Below are 14,265 nucleotides of genomic sequence, written 5' to 3'. Positions count from 1 at the left end.
GAAAGGTTGGGGAAGTGCTGGGAAGAACCTGTTTTTCTATATAAAAAGTGGAATGAGTCTGTGCTCCTGACAAGCTGAGTTCTGAGGTGCAGAAGTTCTCTCATTCCTCCAGTGACTCCTGCTGCTGTTACACACCAGCAAATAGTTTTGCTGCTCACATTTTATTTGACTGAAGCTTAGGTCTCCCAGGAAAGGTTTCTGCCATCAAAACCACCAGTTTGCCTTCAATCGCTCCTCAAGTCACCTCAATAACATAACATGCCAGTTTGTCAGAAGGGCATAAATCTCACACAGATGTGCAAGCTTTGAAAAATAACCAGCGAGGGAGAAGCTCCAGCATAACCAGTGTCCTGGCACCAGGGCATTTGTGGGTGTGTGGGCAGGTGGTGGATGCTCCCACTGCAGGGGATGTCCCCACTGTAGTTTTGCACCTTGCTGGGCACAGGGGACACTGTGGTGGTCCCAGAGCTCCATGACCCTTCCCATCTCTTGCAGCCACAATAACAGAGCAAGAGAATTGATCTGAAAGCTTTCTGTGTATTCATGCAGAGTGAGTCAGAAGATACTGACATCAATAGGCATTTGAGGCAATTAAGAAAAAAACCCCAAGATTTCCCCCCTCACCCCCATGTTTTCTCTCATATAAGTTAAAACATCCTCACCTCTGAATTTCCACAAGGTTGTCAGAGTTTGCTTAATGTAACTGGGAGAAGCAGCACCGGGCAGTGGTGGTTGTTTCCATGTGTTGTGTCTAAATGTGTGTCTTATGCTTGATAATCTACCACAGGCTTTTGAATTCGGCTTTGAAGCTTAGCGTTGTTTGGGAGATTTTAGCAACAATACAGCACTTTTGGGAAGATACATAGTTTGAAATAGGAGCTCATGGACAGAATTTTGGTGCAGCAAATGGAAATGTGAATTTCATTTAGGCTCATAAGATTTAAGTGTAATAATATTTTATGTAAGTCTTTGGGAAGGTGTCTACAGTCAGCTTGCCCTGCCACATCATAAATTATATATTTTGTTTTTATTACAAATGGGCTCCTGTTGGGGCCTATTTGTTACATGCAGCACACTGCTATTTCCAGCATAAACTTCTGATGAAACTTTTGTGTTGAGAAGAGCCAGCTCCTTTCCTCCTTGGAGATAAACCATCATTTTAAATTCTCTTGCTGGTGACTTTTCATTGTCAGCAAACTGACCAAACATGAAACAAAAAGTTGTTTAGGTAGTTTACTTTTTCTATTCCCTTTATTGTGAAAGCCATTTAAAAACACATGTCTTTGCTGTTAAATATTTTAGGAAATCTCATGCACTATAATGCCTTTAGCAAACTTTTGCCAAGTTTCTCACTATGATGATGCAAATTCAGAGCAAACCAGTATGTAATGGTCCTGAAACAACTCTTGTCCTGGTTTTGGCTGAATGTGTTGGAGGCAGCAGAATCTCACATGCCAGAGGGTGTTTTGTTCCTGCTGCACTGTCAGACTGCTCTGCCAGCCCGTGCATGGGGGAGGCAGTGTGGAGGGTTTGGGATCTGTCATAATCAGCAGGAAAATGAAGAATTGGATGCACTTGTGTTGCATCGTGTGGCATCCCAAAAAGTGGAGGTTTTGGGATTGCACCTTCTGCTCCTTGGCAGTGCTTTACGTGTTTTGTGACATTTTAGAGAGAGGCTTTGAGAATCAGGGTAGTTCAGGCAACATGGTGTGGTGGCAAGTCAAACCCAAACCCAGTGAAAATAAAGTGTGGGGGTGAGCAGGGAAAACCCAGGACTTGAGCTCTGTGAACATTGTGGGTCCCTCCAACTCAGGATATTCCATGATTCTCCAGGGTCTGAACCCCTCAAGACAGTGGCAGGACTGGCTGTGCGTGGGAAACAGTACTGAAATGAAAAAGGAGATGTCTGAAAACAGCTCACAAGGCTGGGAAGCGCTGGGAACAGGGCCAGTGGGATGTACAATCCCAGGAATGGGCCGGTGGGATGGGATGGGATGGGATGGGATGGGATGGGATGGGATGGGATGGGATGGGATGGGATGTGCAGATGGACACTCGGATCCCGGGAACGGCCAGTGGGATGGGATGGGATGTGCAGATGGACTCACGGATCCTGGGAACGGGCCGGTGGGGTGGGATGGGATGGGATGCGCGGATGGATGCTGGGATCCCAGGAACGGGCCGATGGGATGGGGATGGGATGGGATGGGATGGGGATGGGGATGGGATGGGGATGGGGATGGGATGGGGATGGGATGGGATGGGATGGGATGGGATGGGATGGGTTGGGATGGGATGGGATGGGATGGGATGGGATGGGATGGGATGGGATGGGATGGGATGGGATGGGATGGGATGGGATGGGATGGGATGGGATGGGATGGGATGGGATGGGATGGGATGGGATGGGATGGGATGGGATGGGATGGGATGCGCGGATGGACTCGCAGGTCCCGGGAAGCGCCGCGCCCACCCAGCCCGGCCTCTGCTGCCCCCTGCCGGCCCCGCCCCGCAGCGCTCCCCGGCATCGCTCCAGCTCGAGGGAGCCGCCGTGGTTTGCGGCCCCTCACAGAACCCACGCAGACATAAATGTAACAAGTGTGGAAAAACGAGTCTGTTCCCAAGTTCCTTCCCCGTGGGCTTGTCGATTAAGACCAGCTCCTGCCACTCAGCCAACAACGGCTGCCCAGCACAACCAGTGCTGCCTCTGGCCAGGTCCAGAAGTGCTCTTTCCATTGAACAAGCCCTCCATGGTTTCACCTGGTATAGAGGTGTAAGCCCCTCATCCTTCCCTTCAGGACTCTGCTAGCCCAGGCAAAGTCCACATCATACTGCATGCCTGGCTTTAGGATTACTCTTGAGTATCTGGGAAGTTCTTTGGTACAAGGATGCTGAGCTTCCTTGGCTGGGATGTCCTGGTGTCCCATTCCCCAAGTGCCTTTGGCACACCACTGAACAGCCTCACACAGCCCTGCCATGCCATGCCAGCTCCTGCTGGACACTTTCCTGCTGCCAGCAGGCAAGTGAATCACACGAGGTCAGGGTGGACACAAGCCAAAGCCAGACCTGGCTTTGCCCCCTGGCTGCTGTGGCGCTGCCCAGCACACAGAACAGCCTTTCTGTTCTACCTTTGCACAGTGCCCAGCAACACACAGCCCTGGGCTATGAGTGGAGGGAATTCTGCAACGGTGCTAACAGCCTTTATTAAAATCGACTAGGGAAATGAAGGCTGTGGTAACCCAAGAACACGTTTGACAATTGGGGTGAAGCACAAAAGGTGGAGCACTTCTCTGTTGCTGACTTGCTTTCCCCAGGGTCTGTTGCATATAGATTTATAAAGTGGTTCATACACATCCTAATGCAGCTAGTTGAGAAAGAAAAAGCCACACAGGTTCCCAGAGCAGAACTAACAGTACTTGCCTGCATTTCTGATTTTTTTTCTTAGTTTTTTAAACATATGTGAAAAGGAAACCCACCTGAGCCTTGAGTAAAGGAGGGAAAGCATGGTACAAGCCAGCTGTGACATCTGAAAAACTTACAAGTATCTCAAATAACTCATAATTTCTAGCTCATAAATATTTGGGATTTTCTTTTTTATTTTTTTTTTCAATTTTCTTTGCTGGCAGCAACTTTCTTCAAATTAACATGGTTTCAGAGATATCCCATCATTTGACAGTGTGTCACGGTGACATTCTTTCTCCTCCCTTCTTCTATCCCTCCATGAAGCTTGCTAAATCTGTCTTAACAAATCCTGCCAATTCTGTCCAATGTTCTGTCCAACCTGCCAATTCTGTCCAATATTCCACTCCCTCTCTGCTGCTCTCCTTTGGACAGGACATAAAAACAAGTCCTGGCACTGAAAACGTCAGTTTATCAATTCAGCAACTCTCTTTCTGCTTGTATTTTTGCATCCACATGACAAGGGAACTGAGATGGACCACTTAGGCATATAATGATTTTTCAGCTTAGATAGGGTCAAGGAAAATCATAAATCCAGGAAACAGGTTTTTAAAATAGTGTGGTTGTTGGGATTCTGAATTTAAGTACCTAGGTTTTTATACATGTACATTTAGAGTCAATGCAGGTAAGCAGCATGTCAGAGAACTTTCTAGGCAGGGATGTAGCAGTGACCATCATGCGTGCCTTGCAAAAATGACACACAGAAAACTTCTGGAACAGAAGATTAAAGGTCATGCAGATATACATTTCCAGCATATGCAGGGCAGATTCAAAGCTGGAACCTGAGTCTTCGTAACAAAGCAGGTTAAACAGTGGCTGGTATATGAATTCCACTTGGTTTTGTTTTTTGGTACAAATCTAATGTTCAAGAGGTTAAAGGTATAAATACTGAAAAAAACAAGAGCAAATATTTTGGGTGTTCCACTGAGGTTGTATTTGCAATGAATTTATGTTACTTTTTTCTTTGACATCACTTTCTTGCTGCCACCTTGCACTAGGGCAACTTGATTTTCCAAGGCAGTAATTTATTTTCAAGATTGCATCACTGTAATTTGAACTAGAATATATTCCTTTGCCATGCATTTGTATTGCTTCTCTTGGGTACAACTCTTATTTCTCTGTAATATTCCTTACCAGAGGGTCAGACTTAGGTGTTGGCATGTTTCTGGTCAGGTTCTGAACAGAGTAGTGCAAGTTCTGAGATAAGATACTTGACTGATCCAAGTAATTTCTAAAGGATTATGTAAAACAATGAATGGAAAAATTTCAGATTTTCACTGTGACAAAGACTGTTTTTAACTGGTGAATATCATCCTCCTCTGCACCAAAATACAGTCCAGATAGCTCATGGAGGCCATTTTAACCACAAAAAAATTTAATATGCTTTAAAATTGTCCTTGAGTCCTTGTCACTTATGATCTTCATAATTCATACATTCATGACAATGACTCCTCCCTGACTTGCAATAATTTGCTGCTTTACAAAATATTTTACCGTTCTCTGTTGTTGAGGCGAAAAACCCTGTACACTTAATATTTTTGAAGGTGTACTTCTGCTAAATGCCTGTTGTTTGCTTAGCCACCCCTCAACCTGCCAAATTCGTAGTGCATGAGAAGCCCTGCATGTCTGTACAGGCTCCATCAGGCAAACCTGAGCTTCCCGTGTTCTGAGCTGACCAGCTGTGAACCAGAAGCCTTTTGACAGCTTATTAGTTCAAGGCTCCACTGTGCTACTGAAGCTGTGTGACTTCTTATTCAGCTGGCTTGCCTTTAGCAAACTTGGAATAAAAGCAAAACAAGCTCAGATATGTCTGTTCAGCCCCAACCCACACAGATCCACAGCCACTGAGAGTGGGGATTACATAGCATCTAGTTATAGATGTCTGAAGTCTCAGTTGTGGAAATCCCCCTCAGCTGTCAGCCAGTGAGACAGCAGCTCTGTTCCATGTAATACTGTTATTTCACCTGAACCATGCATGCTTATGGCACAGTCTGAGTGAAAGCCAAAGTTTTCCTTCACCCGAACCACAGGAAGGTTCTGTTTAGTGAGTGTTTTCAGAACATGACCTACTACTGCCCCTTGTTCTTTCCTCCCTGCCTTACAAAAAAATGTAGAGCATGTTCCATTCTCTTCTCTTTTGGGGAAGGCTGAAACTTTTCTTACTTCCCAACAGAATGCTCAGACAGTAGGATGATCCAGATGCATGGATAGATTCCACTTTGCCTACTAATAACAAAAGTATCTCTGAGTCTTAGACATTGTGATTATTGCTCTACTGCTTCAGTTTGTTATGAGAAAAGAAGGGTTCCACCATCTGTTTCAGAAATTATGATGTATTTTGATAATAGTCAATTGACAGATAAAATCCAGAAGCAGATTATAAACGGTACTGGGATTAGACTCCTGGTTCTTCCAGAACAAAGCTTTTAAATTGAAGTTTTAAATATGCTATTTCAAAATGTGACTATTGATGTGGTACAACAAACACAGCAGAGCAAGGCTTGGATCATTGCAGTTCTTCACATCACTTTGAGGAAAAAATTAAAGCTAGCACTGTATCACTTTTTGTTTCTTTATAACCCTTAACAAGCATTAATTCTACAGAAGTAATTTCTTTTATATGAAACAATCACATTCTAGTCTAGTCACAGTAAGTTCTAAAATGGCAGCTACTTTGAAAAACTAAGAGCCTACTTAGCTCAAATTTGGATCCCATCTAGAACAGGGTATGGAAGCTGGGACTCATTAAAAGATGCACTGCCCTCAGTCTGATGACACGTAAGAAAAGTAGGCTATTATAAGGCTCAATTGCTACTAAAAATAGGAAAATCTGTGAAGACACCTTTTATTGGCAAAGTGTTACAAGCACTTTAGTTCACAAGTATGGTGTAAAAGCTTCATCCTTGGTGAAACAAAGTATATTTGTCACAAATTACAAAGTTTGTGGATTATCACCAAGTGACTGCCTGCAAACATCTGCAACTCTTTTCTCCTGAAACATATGCAAAACATGTATAAAAATTCACAGAAGCAGTAGAAAACTATTTCCAGCTCAATCTCTCTTACTGTTGACTTCAACAGAAAGTGAAGATACTTGGACTTTCTTAAGTAGTAATTGTCAGTCTTCATATGACATCTACTGCTTGGCCTCTGCTTCCATCTGAGTTTCTTGTGATTCCTCAGCTTCTGAAAGTTTTTCATCATCTAAAATTCAATATTACTGTTAGTCAAACACACTTGGTCATATATACAGACTATATTGCAGAACTTTTGTCCCACTTAAATATTTTGATTGCCTTAAATGTGTAGTTGAGTATCTCATTCTATAAAATGCTATGTTCAAACAAACAAAAAAATCCTTCCGTTTTTAAGGATGTTATCTCAAACAGCTGTTACTGGAAATATGGGGTAAATTCTATAGTGTCAATTGAAGGAAATGGTACTAGATTGCTTCTAACCCCTTCTTTCTCTTTGCCTACTAATGGTTTATTTATTCTATACTGAAGCTGTGCTTTTCACTAAACTACTACTTCCTTCACAAAATCCTCAAAAGTAATCTATATAATCACATGAAAATGCATTTTCAAGACTAATACTTAAGCAAGTGTTAGTAACACATAATAACAATAACCTTCTGCTAAAGTGCACCTAGGATTAACAGTTCATTCTGCTTAAGAAGATCTAGATGGCCTTAGAGAATGAAAGTCTGCTCTTGGAGCCATCTCTGCATTTAATCAGGTCATACTCAGAGGCTGTACCAATTGCTCTGTCTTTGAAAAACAGTGCAAATATACAGCAAATACTTAAAAAATATTACCCATATTAGAGCATGAAAAGTTAGCGCCGATTTGAAAATATTAAGTATTTGTATGAGAAAAGATGAGTACGACTAAATCCTGAATTTAGCTCTTGTGTCTGACAGTTTTAGTCCCTGCTCTATCACAGATTCACAGGCTCAGCTGGTTGTCATTTATCTTCCTTGTATTTCATTTTCTTTTTAGTAAAGCCTCAAATGATACCATGGTAGCAGTGACATGTTTAAAACTACTGAAATAGGAATTATAAAACGAAATTCGGAAATAAGCACAAGAATAACTCTCTGTAAGAAATACTGTTAAAAAATAAAAAAAACCCAACAAACCTCAAATTGCTATTTTCCATCCTCACATTTTAAAGAATACTTCTGCCTACAAATTAACCTGAAGCTAGTCAGGAAATGGCACAGTGGGTAGCTTGTAGAAGAAAATAAAACTCTGAGCAGGCTTAGGCTCTGGACTACTACTGAGAAAAAATTCTGCCAATGCAAGAGGTCACTAGCCTCAATTGCACAGAGCTATCCCCCTGCTGGAAGCTGTGATTCCTTTTCATCTGCTAAAACATAACCCAGTTATACCTATTACCAAAGAACAGCACTTACTCTCCAGGGTTTGCTGAAGTTCATGGATGGTGCTCAGAAGAACATGGAACTGCTTCCTTCTCAGCTCCAACTGGAATGATAAAATACATGTTGTAGGAAACAGCACATACATCCAAACAACCTATGGCAGACTCTACATTAATTGTATTCCTAACAAATTATTATATAACCATCTCTATGAAAAACCTACCTTATCTTCAACATTTTCCTTAATGTGAGAAAGATTTTGCAGTTCTTTTCCCAAAGCTTCTAGCTGCCTGAAAAGAGATTGTCAGAGTATTCTTTAAAAATTCTGTAAAATTCTTGCAAAACAGATTTGCTCTAAGTAGAGGAGAAAGAACAATAAAATAAACTGTTTATGTAAACAAAACAAGCGAAACAATTTAGAGATAAGGTCACTTCATGCAATTCTAAACTATTATGTTCTAGACTTGTAATTTCAGGACATTTATAAAAAATTAGGCCTCCAAGCTGGAATACAGTTGTACCCTGGCATTTATAACAATTCAATCCTGACACAGCATGTTATTTACTTGACCCTACAATACAAGTCAAAGTAGCAGATTCATAGAATCTTAGAATATCCTGAGCCAGAACAGACCCACAAGGAACATCAACTCCAGTTCCTGGTCCTGCACAGAATACCCCAAGAGTCACACCCTGTGCCTGAGAGCATTGTCCAAATGCTGCTTGAACTCTGTCAGGATTGGTGCTGTGACCACTTCCCTGGGGGTCTGTTCAGTGCCAGATCACCCTCTAGAGGGAAGAACTTTTTGCTCTCACTTGAGCTCACCATGGACCACCACAACCCTTTTTGAGGCAAAGAACAGCAGGTACCATAATATACCTTTCAAATGAGAATGGAACACGAACTCTTACAGCCAAACCTCCAGTTTGGTCCTTCTACTTCTAATGCCTATTGTAATTTATACACCATGCAATGAGAACAAACTGCTCCTTTAAAGGTGAAGTGGATTGAGGCTGATCATCCCTGATTAATTAGCAGGCAGAGTCATAGAGGGGTCAGCAAGGAAATCAACCTTTTTTTCCTGAAGCCCACTGACAGCTGCTGCAACTAGTCTGGGCAGGGAACCACAAAAAGTCCTCCAGTCCTAAGTACGTCACTGTGGATGGGAAAAGGTCTATTTTAGTGCTACCTGAGGGGTGCTGTCTTTTTTTGAGCCAGCATGCTTGGTACCTGAGAGAGTTGTGTGTGACATGACCCCTTTCTTCAGCTTATAGGCTCATACACTGATTTTGGAAGCATTTGGTTTCTAGTTTCTGAAAAACTTCCATTTAGCCAAATCTTGCTGTTTACACTGTACTGTCAGGTATAAGAAGACTGTGAGAGCACAGACTTTTTTCTTCTAATAACATCCAAGCTACATCTGGAATTTTACTCCTTTTACTTTACATTCCAGAGAATCTTTGCTTAGCCTTCTTACCTTCATATTTCCTTTTGTAAGACTCAGTGTCATTTCTTGGTCCTCTGAACAGCTCTTCTGATCCTGCATCTAATTACACTGTGGGCACTGCTGTTCAGTACTTCTGCTCCTATCACTTCCTGAATTGGCTCCTGTGCACTACTTGTGACTAAGCTGTTAACAGCTTCTTTTGTGCTGTATGACTCATTGTTCCAAGAAACAGACTCTTAAAAGCACAAAGAAAGTGTTTTTCTAAACTTTGTCCTATTGTGCCAGATAACCTGCAAAGGCTATAAATCTAACTTTTGCAATAAACCCTTCTGTTTCTTCCCACAAGAAGACTTCTCAAGTGTTTTTAGTGATTAAGAGTTCCATGAAAAGTGTGACATTGTTAGTGAGGTTTCCTCTATTCTAAATTAAGGGTGGCCTTTGGTTCATTGTATCATTTTCTGTGTATTTCCTATGGACTGAACTCTTACCAACTATAACTTACCACTCTTTCTAGCTTTGCTTAAGAAACTTATGCATGGATGTGTTAAGCAAAATTAGAACAATCCCTCCAAACCTACAAAATCCAGCATCCTCCAAGATAAAAAAGTATAATTTATCACAGAATTATAGAATAGTTTGGGTTGGAAGGGACCATAAAGATCATCTTGTTCCAACCCCCTGCCATGGGGAGGGACATCTTTCACTAAACCAGATTGCTCAGAGCCCCATGCAAACTGGCCTTGAACATTTCCAGGGATGGGTCAGTCAAACTTCTCTCATTGTTGTTTCTATTCTTAATGGACTTATCTGAAAAACTGCATTTTTGGTAGTTCTTTATTAAAGCCTCACTTGATAAATATCACATGCTGAATAATGAAGTAAGAAGTAGTCAAGCCTCATGAGAACTGCCTGTAATAATCAAAGCTGGGGTAATAAAATCAAGGCACAGAAAAACAACATACAAGAAAGAAATGTGTGAAATATTGTCAGTGGCTTATAGCTATAAAAATGCTATTATTAGGTAATAGTATAAACAAATAGTATAACCAAATCACTTCCATTTGCTATGGAAGGCTATGGAAAATGGAAATACAGCCTCCCTTGGCAATTTCACTGAAAGTGGGAAGAGGATAAGTGCACAGCTGTACTTATATGGGAACAGTAATCCCACACCACATCTTTAATCAGTTTAAGAACAAACTCATACATGCAATAAATCCTGGAATGTTTCTATGGCTCAATAAAGTTAATCTCCTCACAACTGCCCCAAAAGCACAGACAGTGATGCAAACCCAGAATGTGACAAGCAGCACACAAGGCAGGTTGGACAACAGGTAGGTCTGCCCTACATGACAGGGCAGGTTATGTGTGGTGCACAACACAGCCATTTACAACTGGGCATGCAGGAACAGCAACCAGAAGGGAAACAAAAAAGAACCCCTAGGAGCTTTCTCCTGTTTTCTCTCATTCCACCTTACTTGCTTGTGTGTTATGCATTTCAAGTGACTCCTGAATCTGGCTGGTGCTAGTTAAAGGACTTCCCACCATCTCTCTTTTCTGAGCAACTCGCAGGTAAACTGACATCAGATGTGCATTTACATCTCAGTTCACTTATTCACCTTAACAGTGGAAAAATTTCAACTATGGAACAATTAGCAATCCTTCTGACCCATACAGATTAAGATTTTAAAAGATCATAAGGGCATAGAAACACAAGTTTTTATTGTGTCAAAGAAATTGTATAAACGTGAGGAAAAATCAAACTGGTATCAAGGAAATGTCAAGTCTGGTGACTTCTAGTTTACTGTTCTATTCTAATTTAATGTAGTTTTATACTTACTTCAGTGTTTCATGTCTGTCTGGGTGATGCTGTATGACTTTGGCCAATGCATCATATTCTGAAAGACATTTAAATAGTTAATCTAAATACTTCTGAAAATATGGATTCAAGAACCCAAACTCAGGTATCATGAAATGGCAGATTCTTTTTCCTTGAAAAACTGTTTCAATGTTTTTCAAAACACCTTAAGACAGATCTGCATTGCTGCACACAGTCTTTTGTGTCTGATTCATAAACACTGGGTTTCGATACAACCAATGTATATGTGCAGAAAATGGTGCTGATTTTACACATGAACATTCAAGATTTTTAGAAAAAAGTATAAGATGCATGGATTTTTTTTTTCATTTTGAGGATTTTTTTTTAAAAACTATTACACATTAAGAATAATATTATGGTTATATATTATGGTTATACAGGCAACTAACACAGCCATTTCCTGGTAGTAGGACCATAAATATGCAAATTACCTCATTCACCTGGAAAAATTTGTGCTGCAGACAAGACAGAACATACCAAAAAGTAAACACTTCAGAACTATGTTCGTGAAGATGTAAGAACTCCACATTCCTACTGGTTATTTTATTTTCCAGTTGAGTTCAATATTATCTACAGTATTGATCAAATCAACTTGTATTTAAAACCTTTCATGTTGTATTTCTGAAACTTTTGGCATTTCATTTATCATGAAAAAAACATTTTTTGATTCTTCTCAACTGCTCATCTTTTAGAGTGTTGTAGATTTCAATGCATTATGAGTATATAATTTTAAAAGTAGGGTAAAAACACGCCTCTTAAAAAGGATGTACAGAAAGGACACTGTTTTAGGTTTTCCTGATGCTGCATGTCATTGAGATTTGGTTCAATCTTGCCTGTGCCATCCAGCCAAAACTTTCAGTTGTCAGTGGAACCCACCAGGCTGAATACACTAATCACAATGCCCTGCACATTCAAAAATTTAGAATCTATTTTCCAATACAATGTATTCTAGAAGATCAGAAAACAGTGAAGCCCACAACTATAAATACAGATATGGCACCTTACCCTGGCGATTTTTTCGAATCCTTTTTGCTTGCAGGATTTGTTTTTTGCATTCAGAGATCTTCTCATGGGCTGCAGCTATACTGTTTTCTTTTAAAAAGAAAGAGAGTCATATTGAACTCAGTACATGTAAATAAGCTATTCTGCTAAATTATAGAACATGGTGGCTTGTTAGCTCCATTAGCTTAAAAACTATATAGATGCCAATAGGTTAAAAAAGCTCTTGTTTGTATGTATTCTATGTAATTACAAGATGCTTATAGCACATATATGAGTGCTATCTAGTAAGAAAAACAATCCAAACCCAAAAAACCTCCAAACCACTCATCAGATGTATATATTATGTTTACTAGGCTTGAGCTTGTTCGCAGGAGAAACTGCCAAACAGAAATCAGTAACATTTTCTCATGTTTACCTATATCCTTATAGATTTTTTCATAATTTTCCATCTCTCTCAGGTTCATGTCATATACCAGAAGAGTTTTTCCCATTGAAAATTCACACTGTGATAAAGTGCTCAGCATTCGTTGGTACTGGGTATATCTGAAAACAGACAAGACATTTACTCTCAAGCAGCATAAAAATTTTTCCTCACTTCACAGAGCAAGAAAACAAAACTTCATGTAGCTTAAGGGACAGCTAAATAGCAATTATTCAATAAAGAAATTATATTCAGTGTATAGTTGGGGTTTTTGTTGGAAGTGCAGCTAGAAACCCTGTACACATTGATTTCAGCATCATTTCATTTTCAGTGTAGAGTGGGTATTAAAGCAGTGAGCAGTTTGACCCAGGGCTTATAAATTTTCCAGCTCGGGTTGGCTCTGTACCACCAAATTAGTATTTTAATACTGCAGTGCTTCTCTGTATACACACTGGTAATATTGTGATCTCTGGGATTTTATATCCATTACTAACACAGACCCTACAGAATGCTGTCACTCGTTACTCACTAATTTAGACTTAAAAATAAATAAATAAAAAAGAGAGAACGACAGCAGCAGAAATACCAGCAGTATTTCCCTTCCCTAACAGAACAAACGCAGAACTGCCAACTCAAATATCCGAGTCATGATCCTGTTATAAGAGCGGGACTCCTGGCTGGAGCACGCAGCAGGCACAGCATCCTGCGGGCACTGGAGCGGTGCTGGCAGATTTCACGATACAGCCCGCAGCCCTCGGCGATTGCTGACCCGTCTGCAGCCTCCTCTCCCAGCACAGTCCTCGGCGTTTGTCCTGGAAACACCACAGAGCCGAGGAAAAGCAGCTGTGCACATTTTTAACGCGGACCTCTTCCAAACGGATCGAGCCCCGCTCCCCACTGAAACGCAAGCTAAGCAGTTCCAAGACTTTAAAAACCGAAGCAAAACAACAGATACCCTTCCTCCTGAGATCCGGAATTACACCACTTAATGAAACTCTTCACCAACAAATTGATCCGCCTGTCGTCGCCAGCTCCATCGCCATCGATCAGCAGCCGCTTGCGGATAACTTCATCTGCGGAGAGGCTCCCGCTCAGCCCTCACGCCATGGCAGCCGGCCCCCGGCGCCGCAGGGAGCGGCTCCCGGAGCCGCGGCGGGCGGGTCCGCTGAGCCGCGGGCCCGGGGCCGCCTTGCAGGCCGGCCCGCGGGGCGAGCGGCCCCGGGCGGGCGCGGGGGCCCGGCAGCCGCTCCCCGGAGGGCGGGCGGGGGGCGCGGCGCCGCGGGGAGCCGCGGCGGGGGTCGCGGCGCGGGGCGGGAGGGAGGAGGGGAGGATGGAGAAAGGGAGGGAGGGAGGTCTCACCGTCGGTCACGGCCCCCATGGCGGCGAGTGCCGGAGCCGGCGGGGCGGCGGCAGCAGCGAGTGAGGTCAGCTTCCCACAATGCAGCCGGCGAGAGCGGCGGCCATGGAGGGGGAGGCGGCGGCTGCTGGGGCCTGAGCCGGCGGGCGGCGGACGCGCGGCCCGGGGAGGGCGGGCGGGCGAGCCCCGCGCCCCGCGTGGAACCGGCCCCCTGGCGAGGGGCGGCCCCGCCAGGTGAGCGCCCCACGGGGGAGGGAAGCGGCGGTCCCGCAGCCAGGCTCCACCTCCCCGCCCCCGCCACCCGCACCGGCCCCG

At 42.7% G+C, this 14,265-nt stretch overlaps 2 protein-coding genes across 2 annotated transcripts in view; one reads left to right on the top strand and one right to left on the bottom strand.

Annotated features, from left to right (window-relative positions):
• Window positions 1–6,288: 6,288 nt before the first annotated feature.
• THOC7 (THO complex subunit 7) lies at window positions 6,289–13,981 on the bottom strand. The gene is made up of 8 exons (XM_021537254.3): window positions 13,953–13,981; window positions 13,549–13,666; window positions 12,588–12,715; window positions 12,176–12,262; window positions 11,132–11,189; window positions 8,067–8,133; window positions 7,877–7,946; window positions 6,289–6,663 (listed from the first exon to the last, which is right to left on the bottom strand). The coding sequence occupies exons 1-8, from the start codon at window positions 13,969–13,971 to the stop codon at window positions 6,596–6,598; spliced, it is 615 nt and encodes a 204-aa protein (XP_021392929.1). The 5' UTR covers window positions 13,972–13,981; the 3' UTR covers window positions 6,289–6,595.
• A 61-nt stretch (window positions 13,982–14,042) lies between these two features.
• Window positions 14,043–14,265, top strand: part of ATXN7 (ataxin 7) — an 86,874-nt gene continuing 86,651 nt past the window's right edge. The window contains exon 1 of the mRNA XM_021537251.2: window positions 14,043–14,184. The gene's annotated coding sequence lies outside the window, so the exon portion shown is untranslated. The remainder of the gene's footprint in view (window positions 14,185–14,265) is intronic.

This window comes from Lonchura striata, chromosome 12 (genome assembly GCF_050655825.1).
Source record: "Lonchura striata isolate lonStrDom1 chromosome 12, ASM5065582v1, whole genome shotgun sequence".
Classification (NCBI taxonomy): domain Eukaryota; kingdom Metazoa; phylum Chordata; class Aves; order Passeriformes; family Estrildidae; genus Lonchura; species Lonchura striata.
Note: the sequence above shows the minus strand (reverse complement) of the source record. Positions and strands in the feature narration are given on the sequence as shown.

Coding starts and splice junctions, on each gene's coding strand:
- THOC7 (XM_021537254.3), bottom strand. Junction 12,263..12,587: donor AAAAATCTATAAGGATATAG/GTAAACATGAGA, acceptor TCTTTTTAAAAG/AAAACAGTATAGCTGCAGCC. Junction 11,190..12,175: donor GATTCGAAAAAATCGCCAGG/GTAAGGTGCCAT, acceptor AATGTCTTTCAG/AATATGATGCATTGGCCAAA.